This window comes from Procambarus clarkii, chromosome 38 (genome assembly GCF_040958095.1).
Source record: "Procambarus clarkii isolate CNS0578487 chromosome 38, FALCON_Pclarkii_2.0, whole genome shotgun sequence".
Classification (NCBI taxonomy): domain Eukaryota; kingdom Metazoa; phylum Arthropoda; class Malacostraca; order Decapoda; family Cambaridae; genus Procambarus; species Procambarus clarkii.
Window position 1 is genome coordinate 25,272,126 of NC_091187.1, and position 13,331 is coordinate 25,285,456.

Here is a 13,331-nt window from a genome sequence, read left to right on the forward strand (position 1 = left end):
CTTTCCTCTCTTCCTTCTGGTGTCTTCTCCGCTCTCTATGTCGATGATCTTACCCTTTGTTGTCAGGGTGATGATTCGCCTCTCCTTCAACGCCGGCTTCAACTTGCAATTGATGCCGTGTCGTCTTGGGCCACTGATCATGGCTTCAAGTTCTCTACTTCTAAGACTTGTGCCATGACATTTACGCGGAAACGGGTTGTTCTTCGTCCCTCTTTGTCACTTTATGGTCATCCCCTTGAATACAAAGATTCCGCGAAGCTTTTGGGGTTATTCCTTGACACTCGTTTGTCTTGGTCTCCCCATATCTCTTACCTCCGTGTTGAGTGCTCTAAGGCCCTTACCCTCCTTCGGGTCTTGTCCCATACTTCTTGGGGGGCAGATAGGCGCACTCTCCTTGCTTTACATTCCTCTCTCGTCCTGTCTAAGCTCGATTATGGTTGCCCTGCTTACTCGTCTGCTTCTCCTTCTACTCTTCGCCGTCTTGATGCTTTGCACCATACTGGGTTGCGCCTCAGTTCTGGTGCCTTTCGTTCGACTCCCGTCCTTAGCTTGTATGTTGACACTGGCTTCCTGTCTCTCCAGGACCGCCGTGATCGCTACTGTCTTCGCTATCTTGCGCGGTCCTTGCAACATCCTTCCTCTCGCCTCTGTCGTGCTTTAACTTTTACCCCTCCTGCGGTTCCTGTTCCTCTTCACCACCTCCCTCTTTCTGTCCGGTTATCTCGCCTGCAGGATTCTCTTTCCGTTCGTATTTCTGATGTTTCTCCTCGTGTTGTTCCTTCTTTGCCCCCGTGGAGGGTCCCTCTTCCGCGGTTTTGTACATCCTTGACCCGTATCACTAAAGCTTTTACCCCTCCTACGGTTCTAAAACGCCTTTTCCTCGAGCACTTTTCTTCTCACTCCCGCTCCGTTTCTGTCTTCACCGATGGGTCTAAGTCAGCGAACGGTGTTGGCTACTCTGTTGTTTTTCCTGATCGCACTTATATGTGTCGCTTGCCTCCGGAGACTAGCATCTTTACAGCGGAACTTTATGCTATTCTCTGTGCTCTTCGTCTCCTGCTTTCTCGTTGTCAGTCTTCCTTTGTAGTTTTTGTTGACTCGTAGTGCCCTCATGGCTCTCGGGTCCTTTAATCCGGTTCATCCAGTGGTTGTCGAGATCCAGCATTGGCTGTTTCTCGTTCACAGTAAATTTAAGTCGGTTGAGTTTTGTTGGGTTCCCAGCCATATTGGTGTGTCTTTAAATGAGCATGCGGATGCTGCCGCCAAGGAAGCTGTCCGCTCTTGTCCCATCTCTCGTAAGGGCATTCCGTATTCCGACTTTTACCCGGTTATCCATTCCTCAGTCCTTACCCGTTGGCAGGCTTCTTGGTTGTCTATTACTGGTAACAAGCTACGTACTCTTAAATGTTGTGTTTCCTCGTGGCAGTCCTCCTTCCACCGTAACCGGCGGTGGGAAACAGCTCTGGCGAGGTTGCGTATTGGCCATACTCGCTTAACCCATGGTCACTTGATGGAGCGCCGCCCTGCTCCTTATTGTCCTAGTTGCATTGTCCCTCTTACGGTCGTGCATGTCCTTCTTGAATGTCCTGACTTCCAGGACGAGTGTGTGTCTTCCTTTCCGACCGCCCCTCGCGGTCACCTGTCCCTCGATAGAATTCTTGGTGACTCGGATACTTTTGATATCGTTCGCCTTATGCGTTTTTGTTCTCGTATTGGCATCCTTGGTGATATTTAGCGCCCTCTGATTATTTTGCGTATTTGATGGTGCTACATAGCCTTCCCGGTTTGGTGCCTTCTTTTGATAATTACTTACTTATATGGTGATTACACCTCAGCTTCCTCCAACCAGGTGAGAAGAGTATTACCTGTAATTGGGGAAAGGATTGTAGCTTCTGTAATTAGTTATGCTATTCCCCCCTCCCCGCTCAGCTCGTTGTTGCCTTGAGGGGGGCTTAGTGGGCGGCTGCCGGAGTGTGATGCTCCTTGGGACAGTCCTCTGACCTTTTCTAGCCTTGTGCTCCTGCTGCCATCCTCTCCAATTCTGCTGAGCACCTTTTCCTTTTCCTTCTGTTTCGTTTTTCTCCCCCCTCTTCTCCTGTCTGCTTGCCGTTTCCTGCCGACCTTTTACTTGTTCTGGTTCTTCCCTTGGACTTCTTCTATTTTGACGCCAGGGTGCTGGAGGAGGCATACTCTTGCACCCGTAGAACTGTAGTACCCGACGTCGAGAGCGAGGGGAACCTTTTATTGTCAATACCCCTTTCGTCACTGAACCCAATCTCGACGGACTGTCGGTTCTTAAGGTGGCGTTTGTGGGGCGTATACTCATGACGCACCCCTTGGAGGCCCCGGCAAGATCGGCGATAGCTTCTTGTTGGGTGTCCTGCATCTAATTGTGGCTCCATGGAGGGTGTGGGGGCACATTCGTGAATGAATTTTCCTTTTCGTCATCTTCTTGAGGTTATCTTGAGATGATTTCGGAGCTTTAGTGTCCCCGCGGCCCGGTCCTCGACCAGGCCTCCACCCCCAGGAAGCAGCCCGTGACAGCTGACTAACACCCAGGTACCTATTTTACTGCTAGGTAACAGGGGCATAGGGTGAAAGAAACTTTGCCCATTGTTTCTCGCCGGCGCCTGGGATCGAACCCAGGGCCACAGGATCACAAGTCCAGTGTGCTGTCCGCTCGGCCGACCGGCTCCCCTGTCATGATGATAACCCCTGTTTTGACTGTTTCTGCTTTACCTTCTCAGGCTCGTGAGGTGGGCGACCAAGTCCCCGAGTCGGTCCGTGTTGGAAGACCGGGCTCTGTAGCCTCCGCTGCATTGGGCCCCGACCTTGCTCCTCCTTTGGCCTCTCTGACTCCTTCCCCTGGCTCCCCTCCCTCCTCTGTGGTTGGGTCGAGCCCCAAGCCCCCAGTGGTGACTACCTCGTCCCCTGGCGCGGCTCCATCTCTAGTTGTAACTACTGCGCCTTTTAACCCCTCTCTGGGGGTTCTCACTGCCGTCCTCGTCATGGCCGCCCTCACTCGATTCCTTCTAGTTCTGCTACCTATCAAGCCTTGTTTGGTCCCGCTTCGTGGGCCAAATATTTTTATCTCCTCCCTCTTGATTCTGCGCCTCCTGACGATTTCTCCCTCCATCGACATCTCGTTGATTCCGTGGATGCCTCCATTACTTTCAACCCCACTCGTCTCGGTACACGTGTTGTTGCTGCTCCTTCTCAGGATGCTGCTTCCCGCTTGGCTGCCTTATCCTGCCTTGGCGAGACCCTTGTTCGGGTCTCGAAGAACGCTCAGTTGAATGCCAGTGTTGGCACTATTCTGCTCCCGCCCCATGTTGCGACCGGTGTTCGGGACCTGCGTGACTGCCACAACGATATTCGACATATCCTTGCTGCCCAGGGCCATTCTATTCTCCAGGTGGACACGTTTACTCGTCCCCCTCGTGGTAGTCGCCGTCAACCCCTCCAGGTTGTGAAGATTACCTTTGATGGTAGGACCCTTCCACCCTCTGTCATTCTTGCTGGTGCCAGGTGCTCTGTCCAGGAGTACATTCCTTCTCTTCGGCTCTGTAACAAGTGCTGGAGGTTTGGGCATGGTGCCCTCCGCTGCTCCGGGACTGTCTCTCTCTGTCCTTTGTGTGGTGGCGAAGGTCACTCTAAGTCGGAGTGCACTTCTCCCCAGGCTCGTAGCCTCAACTGCGGTGAGGCCCATCCTACCTTCTCCCGTGCGTGTGTCCATTACAAGCTTGAGGCAGCCGTCCTCAACTTGAAGCACCAGGAGCGTTTATCTTTTCCTGAGGCGAGACGCCAGGTTCGCCGGCTCCCACCTTATGCTAATATCTCTTATGCTTGCGTATTGCGCTCTTCCCCTCCTCGTCCTTCCCGCCTTCCTCAGACTCACAACCGTTTCCGGGCCTTGAACCCTGATACGCCCACTGCCCCCTCCTCTGTTCCTTTGGGTTCTCTCCCGAAGGATCCACCTCCTGGTCCTCTGTCTGGGGTTCCCCTTCTTTCTACCCGGCCTGTCTTGTCTCCTGTGTCTTCTTCCTCGTCTCCCTCCGTTCCTCCTTCCCATCCTTCCCCTCCGTCTCTTGACTCTCCCCGCCGCCTGTCGGTGCGGGCTGATGTCCATCGCTCTCCAAACGGCCGTCATGTGTGCTCTCGTTCTGCTTCTCCTGTTGAGACGCTAGAATCCATTGCCCAGTACGTGGTTGCTGGGACACCTGTCTCTTTAACCCTTAACATGCTCGGGGTTTAATATCCTGTCATCCCCACAGGCGCATGTCATTTTGAAAAAAAAAAATTATTTTTAATTTCTAACCTGTTAATTTGTGTTCACTGATCACGGGAAAAATAATAAAAAAATCGTAAGTGGCATATATTGCCCGCTATAGGGCGGGGAAGTCTGGCAAATTATAGGCGCTGACTCAACGTGCGTCCCAGGCGGTCTGTTGCTCACAAGCTGTCAGGCCAGAGTTGCCACAAAGAGATAATTACTGAATTATTTCAATGTCTCTGATTGATTTTTCATACTTTTTTTGCTGTAATATTATTCAATAGTGTGTAGTTTGATATATTTATATAATAAAATGAGTGAATCATTGCTGTACTCAAAAATATGGTGTGCATATTGTTGATTCAATTATGTTCATCAATCAGTGAACAAATACTTTGTCGGTTATTACACTATAAGCACAGGTTATATATAAGTATTTGCATGTTTTGTTCACTATAATGAACCACTAAGTAGCTATTATGAGTCAAAAAGTAATGAGGAGTGACCGCCGTGTACCAGCCAGCCACTCCCGCCCTCCCTCCAGTCATCTGACTCACCCTCATTCTCCTCCCACAATAATGTTTTTGCTATAATTCACTATATACAGACGTTATATATAAGTATCTACATGTTTTGTTCACCATAATTGTACATCTAAGCTTGTATGGTGAGTAAAGGCACAGAGATGTGGCTACTCACACAGCTGATCGGCGGCCGCCCTCAAGGTCAGACGCACTAATATTTCTCCTCCAACAATACTGTGTGGTGTTATTACGCATATATCTTATATACAGACGTTATATATAAGTATCTACATGTTTTGTTCACCATAACTGTACATCTAAGCTTGTATGGTGAGTAAAGGCACAGAGATGTGGCTACTCACACAGTCAGCTGATCGGCGGCCGCCCTCAAGGCCAGACGCACTAATATTTCTCCTCCAACAATACTGTGTGGTGTTATTACGCTATATACACACATTATATATAAATATCTACCTGTTTTATTCATCATACTAGTACAAATAAACTGGTATGGTGCCCAAAGACCATCGTGGTAACCAATAAACAACACCGTCGTCTGCACGGTGGCGTCGTGCAGACGACGCCACCGCCCTCACCAAAATCGCGGCTCCAAACCTTCTCTTGCTGTTTATACCCTCTATACGCACGTTATATATAAGTATCTACATTTGTGTTCACCATAGCGAACCACTAAGCTGGTATGGTGAGTGCAGTCAATAAAAGGTGGCCACACACAGTCAAAAAACATCGCCACCACCCTCCCTCCCACAGCATTACACCTCCTTCCATGGCGCACAGCGCTAAATATCACCACAATCCTGCTATTATCAAAACCCTGGTCGGTTTTTCACAGTCAGGGGTCTTCTGTAATAATATCATCGCTACATAATCAACCTGTCCTCTTAAAAAGAACGTGGCTTTTGGCCGTTTGCCCGTATGGCCGAATTTGGAAGTAATTTGAAAATGAAAAAAAAAAATGAAAATAAATTTGGGATATTTTTTTCAACAACAGTTAGTTAAGAGTCCTCTGATAGGTTAGGTGGGCAGGAAATTCTCTTAAAGTTTCAAAACATTATGAAAAACATGAATTTAAAGTGTGTATAACCTCTGGGCGTAGGCCAGACGACTCAAATAGAAAACGGAACAGAACGTCACTTTTGTGAGACGATTTCATTTCAAATTACGTCCAAATTTGGCCATAGCGTGCATACGAGCCAAAAGTGACGTTATTTTTAAGAGGACGGGTTGACATAATAGCATGAACAAGTATAATTTGGCATTTTTAGGCGATGCTGTGGTCACAAGCTGAACAGCAGTGCTGTTAGCTCATGCTGCGTGCGTCAGGCTTGGTTGCTCACTCAATACTGAGGCCAATAACACCCGGGAGATTGGCCCACGATTTTTTTGTTTTAAAATGGCGTCTGTTTACAAGAGCCCTGATGAAGGTGTGGTGAACCCCGTGTATCTGCGGGCTGTTTAAATCTTGCGTAGTACTCCTACACATCATATGACGTGATGCGCAGTTTACTGGAACAACGTCCAGCACGTCATATGACGTGATGCGCACTTTAAGGGTTAAGTCAGAAGCGTAAGCCTGGCTCCTCTCCTTCCTCCTCCCCGGCGGGTAAGAAGGTTTCGCTTTCTTCCTTGGCCCCTACTTCTGCCTCTCTTGCTCCTTCCCCTCCCATTTCGGTGGTTGCGCCCCCTGTTCCTGCTATGGAGGTTTCTTTAGCCTTCGCTTCTCTCGGTTGCTGCCCTTGCTGAGGTGCGCTCCCCTCTTTCTACCCCCCCTCTTCCTGCTGCTGTCCTTGACTGCTCCTCTCCGTTGTCTCCTCCTCTTCCTCCTCCTCCTCCGGACCCCGCCCGCCCACCTCTGATCTGTTCTCCCGTTTCCTTCCCTCCTTCTTTGCTCAGTTTACCCATGCCCTCTAACCCTGACTTTGCTGACCCTGATCCCGGCCCTGATATTCTTTAACGTGCTCTGTTGCTCTTTCGCCTTTGTTTCTTCCTTGTTCTCTGTTTTTGTCCTTTCTCTTCTCATCGTTGTCCATTCTTCAATGGAACGTTCGAGGTTATTACACCAATTTCCTCGAACTCCAACTTCTGGTTTCGCGGTTTTCGCCCCTTTGTGTCTGTCTCCAGGAGCCGATGCTTGGTGCTCGTCCTGGTCGTTTTCGTGGCTATTCCTTTCTCTCCCTCCCCCCCCGAGCCGTTGCTGGGGCTTCTAATTCTTCAGCTCTCTTGATTCGTGCTGATGTTCCCTTTGTTCCTTTACTTTTTCCTTCGCCTCTCCATTGTTCTGCTGCTCGTATCTTTTTGGGGAAATGGTACACAGTTTGTTCCGTTTATCTCTCCCCGAGTGTCCCGCTTTCTCTTTCTAATTTGAAACACCTCCTAGACTCCTAGCCGGAGCCTGTGCTCCTGCTGGGTGACTTCAATTGTCGTCATTCTATTTGGGGTGATGTTCTGACGAATACCCGGGGTCGCCTTCTTGAGCCGTTTCTCCTCTCTTCTTCCCTGTCTCTTCTGAATTCTGGTGAGCCCACTCATTTGGACTCTCAGACTCGCACCCTTTCTTGTCTTGATCTTTCTCTCTGCTCTTCTTCTCTTTACTTAGATTTCACGTGGCAGGTTCTTGATGACCTCCATGGAAGTGATCATTTCCCCATCCTTGTTTCCTTTTTCTCTTTTCGCCCTTCCCTCTCTTTCCCTAGGTGGCTGTTTGCTAAGGCGGATTGGACCCTATTTACCCTCAGTGCTGCTCTCTCTGACCCCTCCCTTCTGCCTCTCTCTCGCGCTCTCCTCCTTTTTCATGACACTGTCTTCAACGCTGCCCTCCGCTCTATTCCTCGCTCTTCCTCTCGGGGTCCACGGAAGTGCGTTCCCTGGTGGAATGCGGACTGTGCTCGGGCTGTCCGCTGTAAGCGTGCAGCCTGGAAGAGGCACCGCCGTAGGCAGACGACCGATTCTTTTCTTTTCTTTCGGAAAGCGAGTGCGGTGGCCCGTAGGGCCATCCGTACGGCTAAACGTGAATGTTGGGCATCTTATGTCTCAACAATTACATCCGAAACTCCTCTGGCCCAGATCTGGAAGCGTATCCGCAAGATAGCGGGTAAGTTCGTTCCCGATGTTTCACCGGTCCTTCACCTCCATGATACACTTGTGGCGGACCCGTTGCAGGCCGCTTCCGTACTGGGTTCCCACTTTTCTTCTGTTAGCTCTGGTCTTCATCTTCCCCAATCTTTCCTTCTTCGTAAACCTGTCCTTGAGTCTCGTCCTTTAGATTTCTGCACTCGTCTTCAGCTTCCCTATAATGATCCCTTCTCTCTCTCTGAACTTCGTTCTGCCCTGGCCCTCTGCGGTTCTACGGCGGTGGGCTCCGATGGTATTCATTATGAGATGCTTCGCCATCTCCCTCCGTGCACGTCTCAGTATTTACTGAGTCTGTATAATCAGATCTGGGAGTCGTTGTCAGTCCCTGAGGACTGGCTCGATGCCGTTGTCCTCCCTGTTCGCAAACCGGGGTCTCTGGGTACTTTCCCTAAGGACTTTCGCCCTATTGCCCTCACAAGTTGTGTCTGCAAACTCTTTGAACGTATGGTTAACGTTCGTCTGATGTGGTTCCTGGAACACCATCAACTCCTCTCCCCTTCTCAATTTGGTTTCCGCAAGTGCCGCAGCACGACAGATGTCCTGGTGAACTTGGAGGTCTATATTCGTACTGCTTTTGCTGCGAAGACCTCCATTGTTGCCGTCCTTTTTGACCTGGAAAAGGCTTACGACACCACTTGCCGATATCATATTCTATCTCAACTTCATTCTTTTGGCCTTCGTGGTCGTCTCCCTCTCTTTCTTCGCAGCTTCCTCTCTCGTCGTTCCTTTCGGGTACGCCTTGGTACCGCTCTCTCTCTGCCTCTTTTCAGCAATACGAAGGTGTGCCCCAGGGTAGTGTTCTGAGCACTACTCTTTTTCTGGTTGCCCTCAATGGTCTTCTTTCCTCTGTTCCTTCAGGTGTCTTCTCCGCTCTCTATGTCGATGATCTTACCCTTTGCTGTCAGGGTGATGATTCGCCTCTCCTTCAGCGCCGGCTTCAACTTGCAATTGATGCCGTGTCGTCTTGGGCTACCGATCATGGCTTCAAGTTCTCTACTTCTAAGACTTGTGCCATGACTTTTATGCGGAAACGGGTCGTTCTTCGTCCCTCTTTGTCACTTTATGGTCATCCCCTTGAGTACAAAGATTCCGCAAAGCTTTTGGGCTTATTCCTTGACACTCGTTTGTCTTGGTCTCCCCATATCTCTTACCTCCGTGTTGAGTGCCCTAAGGCCCTTACCCTCCTTCGGGTCTCGTCCCATAATTCTTGGGGGGCAGATAGGCGCACTCTCCTTGCTTTACATTCCTCTCTCATCCTGTCTAAGCTCGATTATGGTTGCCCTGCTTACTCGTCTGCTTCTCCTACTCTTCGCCGTCTTGATGCTTTGCACCATACAGGGTTGCGCCTCAGTTCTGGTGCCTTTCGTTCGACTCCCGTCCTTAGCTTGTATGTTGACACTGGCTTCCTGTCTCTTCAAGACCGCCGTGATCGCTACTGTCTTCGCTATCTTGCGCAGTCCTTACAACATCCTTCCTCTCGCCTCTGTCGTGCTTTAACTTTTACCCCTCCTGCAGTTCCTGTTCTTCTTCACCACCTCCCTCTTTCTGTCCGGTTATCTCGCCTACAGGACTCTCTTTCCATTCGTATTTGTAATGTTTCTCCTCGTGTTATTCCTTCTTTGCCCCCGTGGAGAGTCCCTCTTCCGCGGTTTTGTACATCCTTGACCCGTATCACTAAAGCTTTTACCCCTCCTACGGTTCTAAAACGCCTTTTCCTTGAGCACTTTTCTTCTCACTCCCTCTCCGTTTCTGTCTTTACCGATGGGTCTAAGTCTGCGAACGGTGTTGGCTACTCTGTTGTTTTTCCTGATCGCACTTGTATGTGTCACTTACCTCCGGAGACTAGCATCTTTACAGCGGAGCTTTATGCTATTCTCTATGCTCTTCGTCTCCTGCTTTCTCATTGTCAGTCTTCCTTTGTAGTTGTTGTTGACTCTCGTAGTGCCCTCATGGCTCTCGGGTCCTTTAATCCGGTTCATCCAGTAGTTGTCGAGATCCAGCATTGGCTGTTTCTTGTTCACAGTAAATTTATGTCGGTTGAGTTTTGTTGGGTTCCCAGCCATATTGGTGTGTCTTTAAATGAGCGTGCGGATGCTGCCGCCAAGGAAGCTGTCCGCTCTTGTCCCATCTCTCGTAAAGGTATTCCGTATTCCGACTTTTACCCGGTTATCCATTCCTCAGTCCTTACCCGTTGGCAGGCTTCTTGGTTGTCTGTTACTGGTAACAAACTACGTACTCTTAAATGTTGTGTTTCCTCGTGGCCGTCCTCCTTCCACCGTAACCGGCGGTGGAAACAGCTCTGGCGAGGTTGCGTATTGGCCATACTCGCTTAACCCATGGTCACTTGATGGAGCGCCGCCCTGCTCCTTATTGTCCTAGTTGCATTGTCCCTCTTACGGTCGTGCATGTCCTTCTTGAATGTCCTGACTTCCAGGACGAGCGTGTGTCTTGCTTTCCGACCGCCCCTCGCGGTCACCTGTCCCTCAATAGAATTCTTGGTGACTCGGATACTTTTGATATCGTTCGCCTTATGCGTTTTTGTTCTCGTATTGGCATCCTTGGTGATATTTAGCGCCCTCTGATTATTTTGCGCATTTGATGGTGCTACATAGCCTTCCCGGTTTGGTGCCTTCTTTTGATAATTACTTACTTACATAGTTATGCTATTAAGATAATGAGATAATGGAGCGAGTATAAGATTAACTCACTACACTAGTATTAGATTTCTAAGGTTAGAGTTGAATTCGGACACATCAGTGTTAGGAATTCTATAGACTGTCTGATTCTGATTCCACAATCAGGATAGACTCAGCACCCTTGACTCTGAAACTAGCAAAGATATACTCCCCACAGTAGTCTCTAGTTCTAATTACTTTTAAGTATGTCAGTTCTTGGTGGTAGTAAAGAGCAGTACTACCACCTCGCTGAATTGGTCGACAGTTGTGAATTGCTGAGTAGTTTGGCATGTTAAAGAGTTGAGAAGTATCCTCTTTTAACCACGTTTCAGTAAGTATAATAAAAGATTCACCATACCACCATTATGGATTCACCACCATTATTCACCATTCCTGTACAAATAAGCTGGTATGGTGCCCAAAGACCATTGTGGCCACCAGTAAACAACTTGACATGTCATGCAAACGACACACCTCCCTCACTATAATGGCAGCTCCCAACACACTCCTATTGTTATTATTTCACTCTATACACATGTTATTCAGTATATAAGTATCTACATTTGTGTTCAACATAGCGAACCACTAAGCTGGTATGGTTATCTTATCATGAGGTTATCTTGAGATGATTTCGGGGCTTTTTAGTGTCCCCGCGGCCCGGTCCTCGACCAGGCCTCCACCCCCAGGAAGCAGCCCGTGACAGCTAACACCCAGGTACCTATTTACTGCTAGGTAACAGGGGCATAGGGTAAAAGAAACTCTGCCCATTGTTTCTCGCTGGCGCCCGGGATCGAACCCAGGACCACAGGATCACAAGTCCAGCGTGCTGTCCGCTCGGCCGACCGGCTCCCTGGTAAGTCCAGTCAATAAAAGGTGGCCACACACAGTCAGAAGATGATGCCACCTCCCTCCCTTCCTCAGCATTACTCCTCTCACCATGGAGCATAGCGCTAAATATCACTACACTCCTGCTATTATCAGAATCCTGGTTAGTTATATCACAGTCAAGGGTCTTCTGTAATACTATTATCGCTAAATAATAACATGTACGTATATATTTTGACATTTTTAGGCGATGCTGTGGTCAAAAGCTGAACAGTGGTGCTGTGAGCTCATGCTGCATGCGCCACCCTTGGTGGCTCACTCACTACTGAGGCTCTCACACTCAGGAATGTTGCCCACAATTTTTTTTCTAGGTAGCGTCTGTTAACTATCAGTCATGGCTGGACTATAGCTGCCCCTATCCCTCATGGGGCATTTAAAATCTAGGGATAGACGCTCAAACATCTATTGATATATTGCACGGTATCGATAAAGTTACTCCCATCAGCTATATATGTATTGCGCGATCTAAGGGTTAAACTAAATACTAGTATTTTAATTAATTTTAAACCAAGTTTATTTATTCTGTATTAAAACAATAGAATATAACATATGGACTGTTCTAATTTGTAATTATATATTTATTATATATTTTTTTCCAGTATTATTATTATATTCTATCTTTTTTCTAGATTTTACTGGCGTTGGATCTGGGAACACTAAGTAGACTATACTTCAAGATCGACTGATAATGAATCATCATATAATGGATAAGGACCCAACAACAGACGTGAAAATATCATCAAATGGATTGCACCAGCTAGAAGATGATTCGTCAACCCCTCATTTTGGGAGAAGAGAAACCCCCAAAATTCAGGAAAATTTGTGATTTTCCAGGATTTAAAAAAAAAAAAAAAAATGCAGTATGCCCATAAAAAATTCAAATTCACTCGTACAGTAGTTACAATGTGTATGTTGACTTTTTATGATATAATTAAGTAATATTATGGTCAGAATCAGGCTAATATCACTGCCTGTCAGACTTAAATAACTGCCTAATTCAGGCTAATATAACCTACCTGATTTAGTTAGGATAGAGATTTCTTACTTGGATAATTATAAATGTCAGTATGATAATACAACAAATGAAGTCAGGATATCCTTTTATCAGTACTAATTTCTGTAAAAAAAACTCTCTTAGTGTTTGCTTGTACCATGAAAAAGTAATGCAGTAAAACCCACTGATTAATGTTGTGTTTTTATTACTATTCCTTTTACATAAAAAATTACGCAAAAACGCGTTTGCCTGGTATTTCGCAAGGGCTTTGTCCAGGGATCATATCCTGGCTGGGAGGATTTTCTGGGCATCAATTCTTAACTGTCTCGTCTGTTTACCCAACAGCAAAATAGGTACCCTGGGCCAGATTCACGAAGCAGTTACGCACGTACTTAAGAATGTTTCTCTACTTAGCATCTTCGTAGCGGCTACGTCAGTATTCAGGTAGGCATTTAAGTGTGAAAATCTTTGTAAGTAAACACCATCGCGCTAAAAATGATCTCGTAGCTTTATGTAAACTGGATATAACAATTTTTCTCTACTACACAAATGGGAAGATCGATTTTATTATAAACATTTTTTGCTGGCAAGTCTCATCAAGAAGGAGTCCTTCGTGTTAGCTATATATGCATTCTCTGCTTGAAACTTGTAGTAAATGTCTTTTATGATATTAGATGTAGTTTTATAATGGCAAGATATTATACCAGTAGTTATTAAGTAAATAAACACTGGTGAACATGAAATATGAGAGTAGTGATGATCCTGGGCAGCAGGAGCATTTACTATTACCAAACACCCCTGTACACCTAGCAGTAAGTATAGCTAGG

General features: G+C 47.5%; 1 protein-coding gene across 2 annotated transcripts in view; it reads left to right on the forward strand.

The window, feature by feature from the left end:
* LOC123771975 (uncharacterized) overlaps positions 1-12,696 on the forward strand; it is a 387,132-nt gene extending 374,436 nt beyond the window's left edge. For both annotated transcript variants that reach the window (XM_045764833.2, XM_045764835.2), the window contains one exon: positions 12,140-12,696. In XM_045764833.2, the coding sequence (XP_045620789.1) occupies positions 12,140-12,174 (35 nt within the window). In that variant the 3' untranslated portion in view covers positions 12,175-12,696. The remainder of the gene's footprint in view (positions 1-12,139) is intronic.
* Positions 12,697-13,331: the final 635 nt, after the last annotated feature.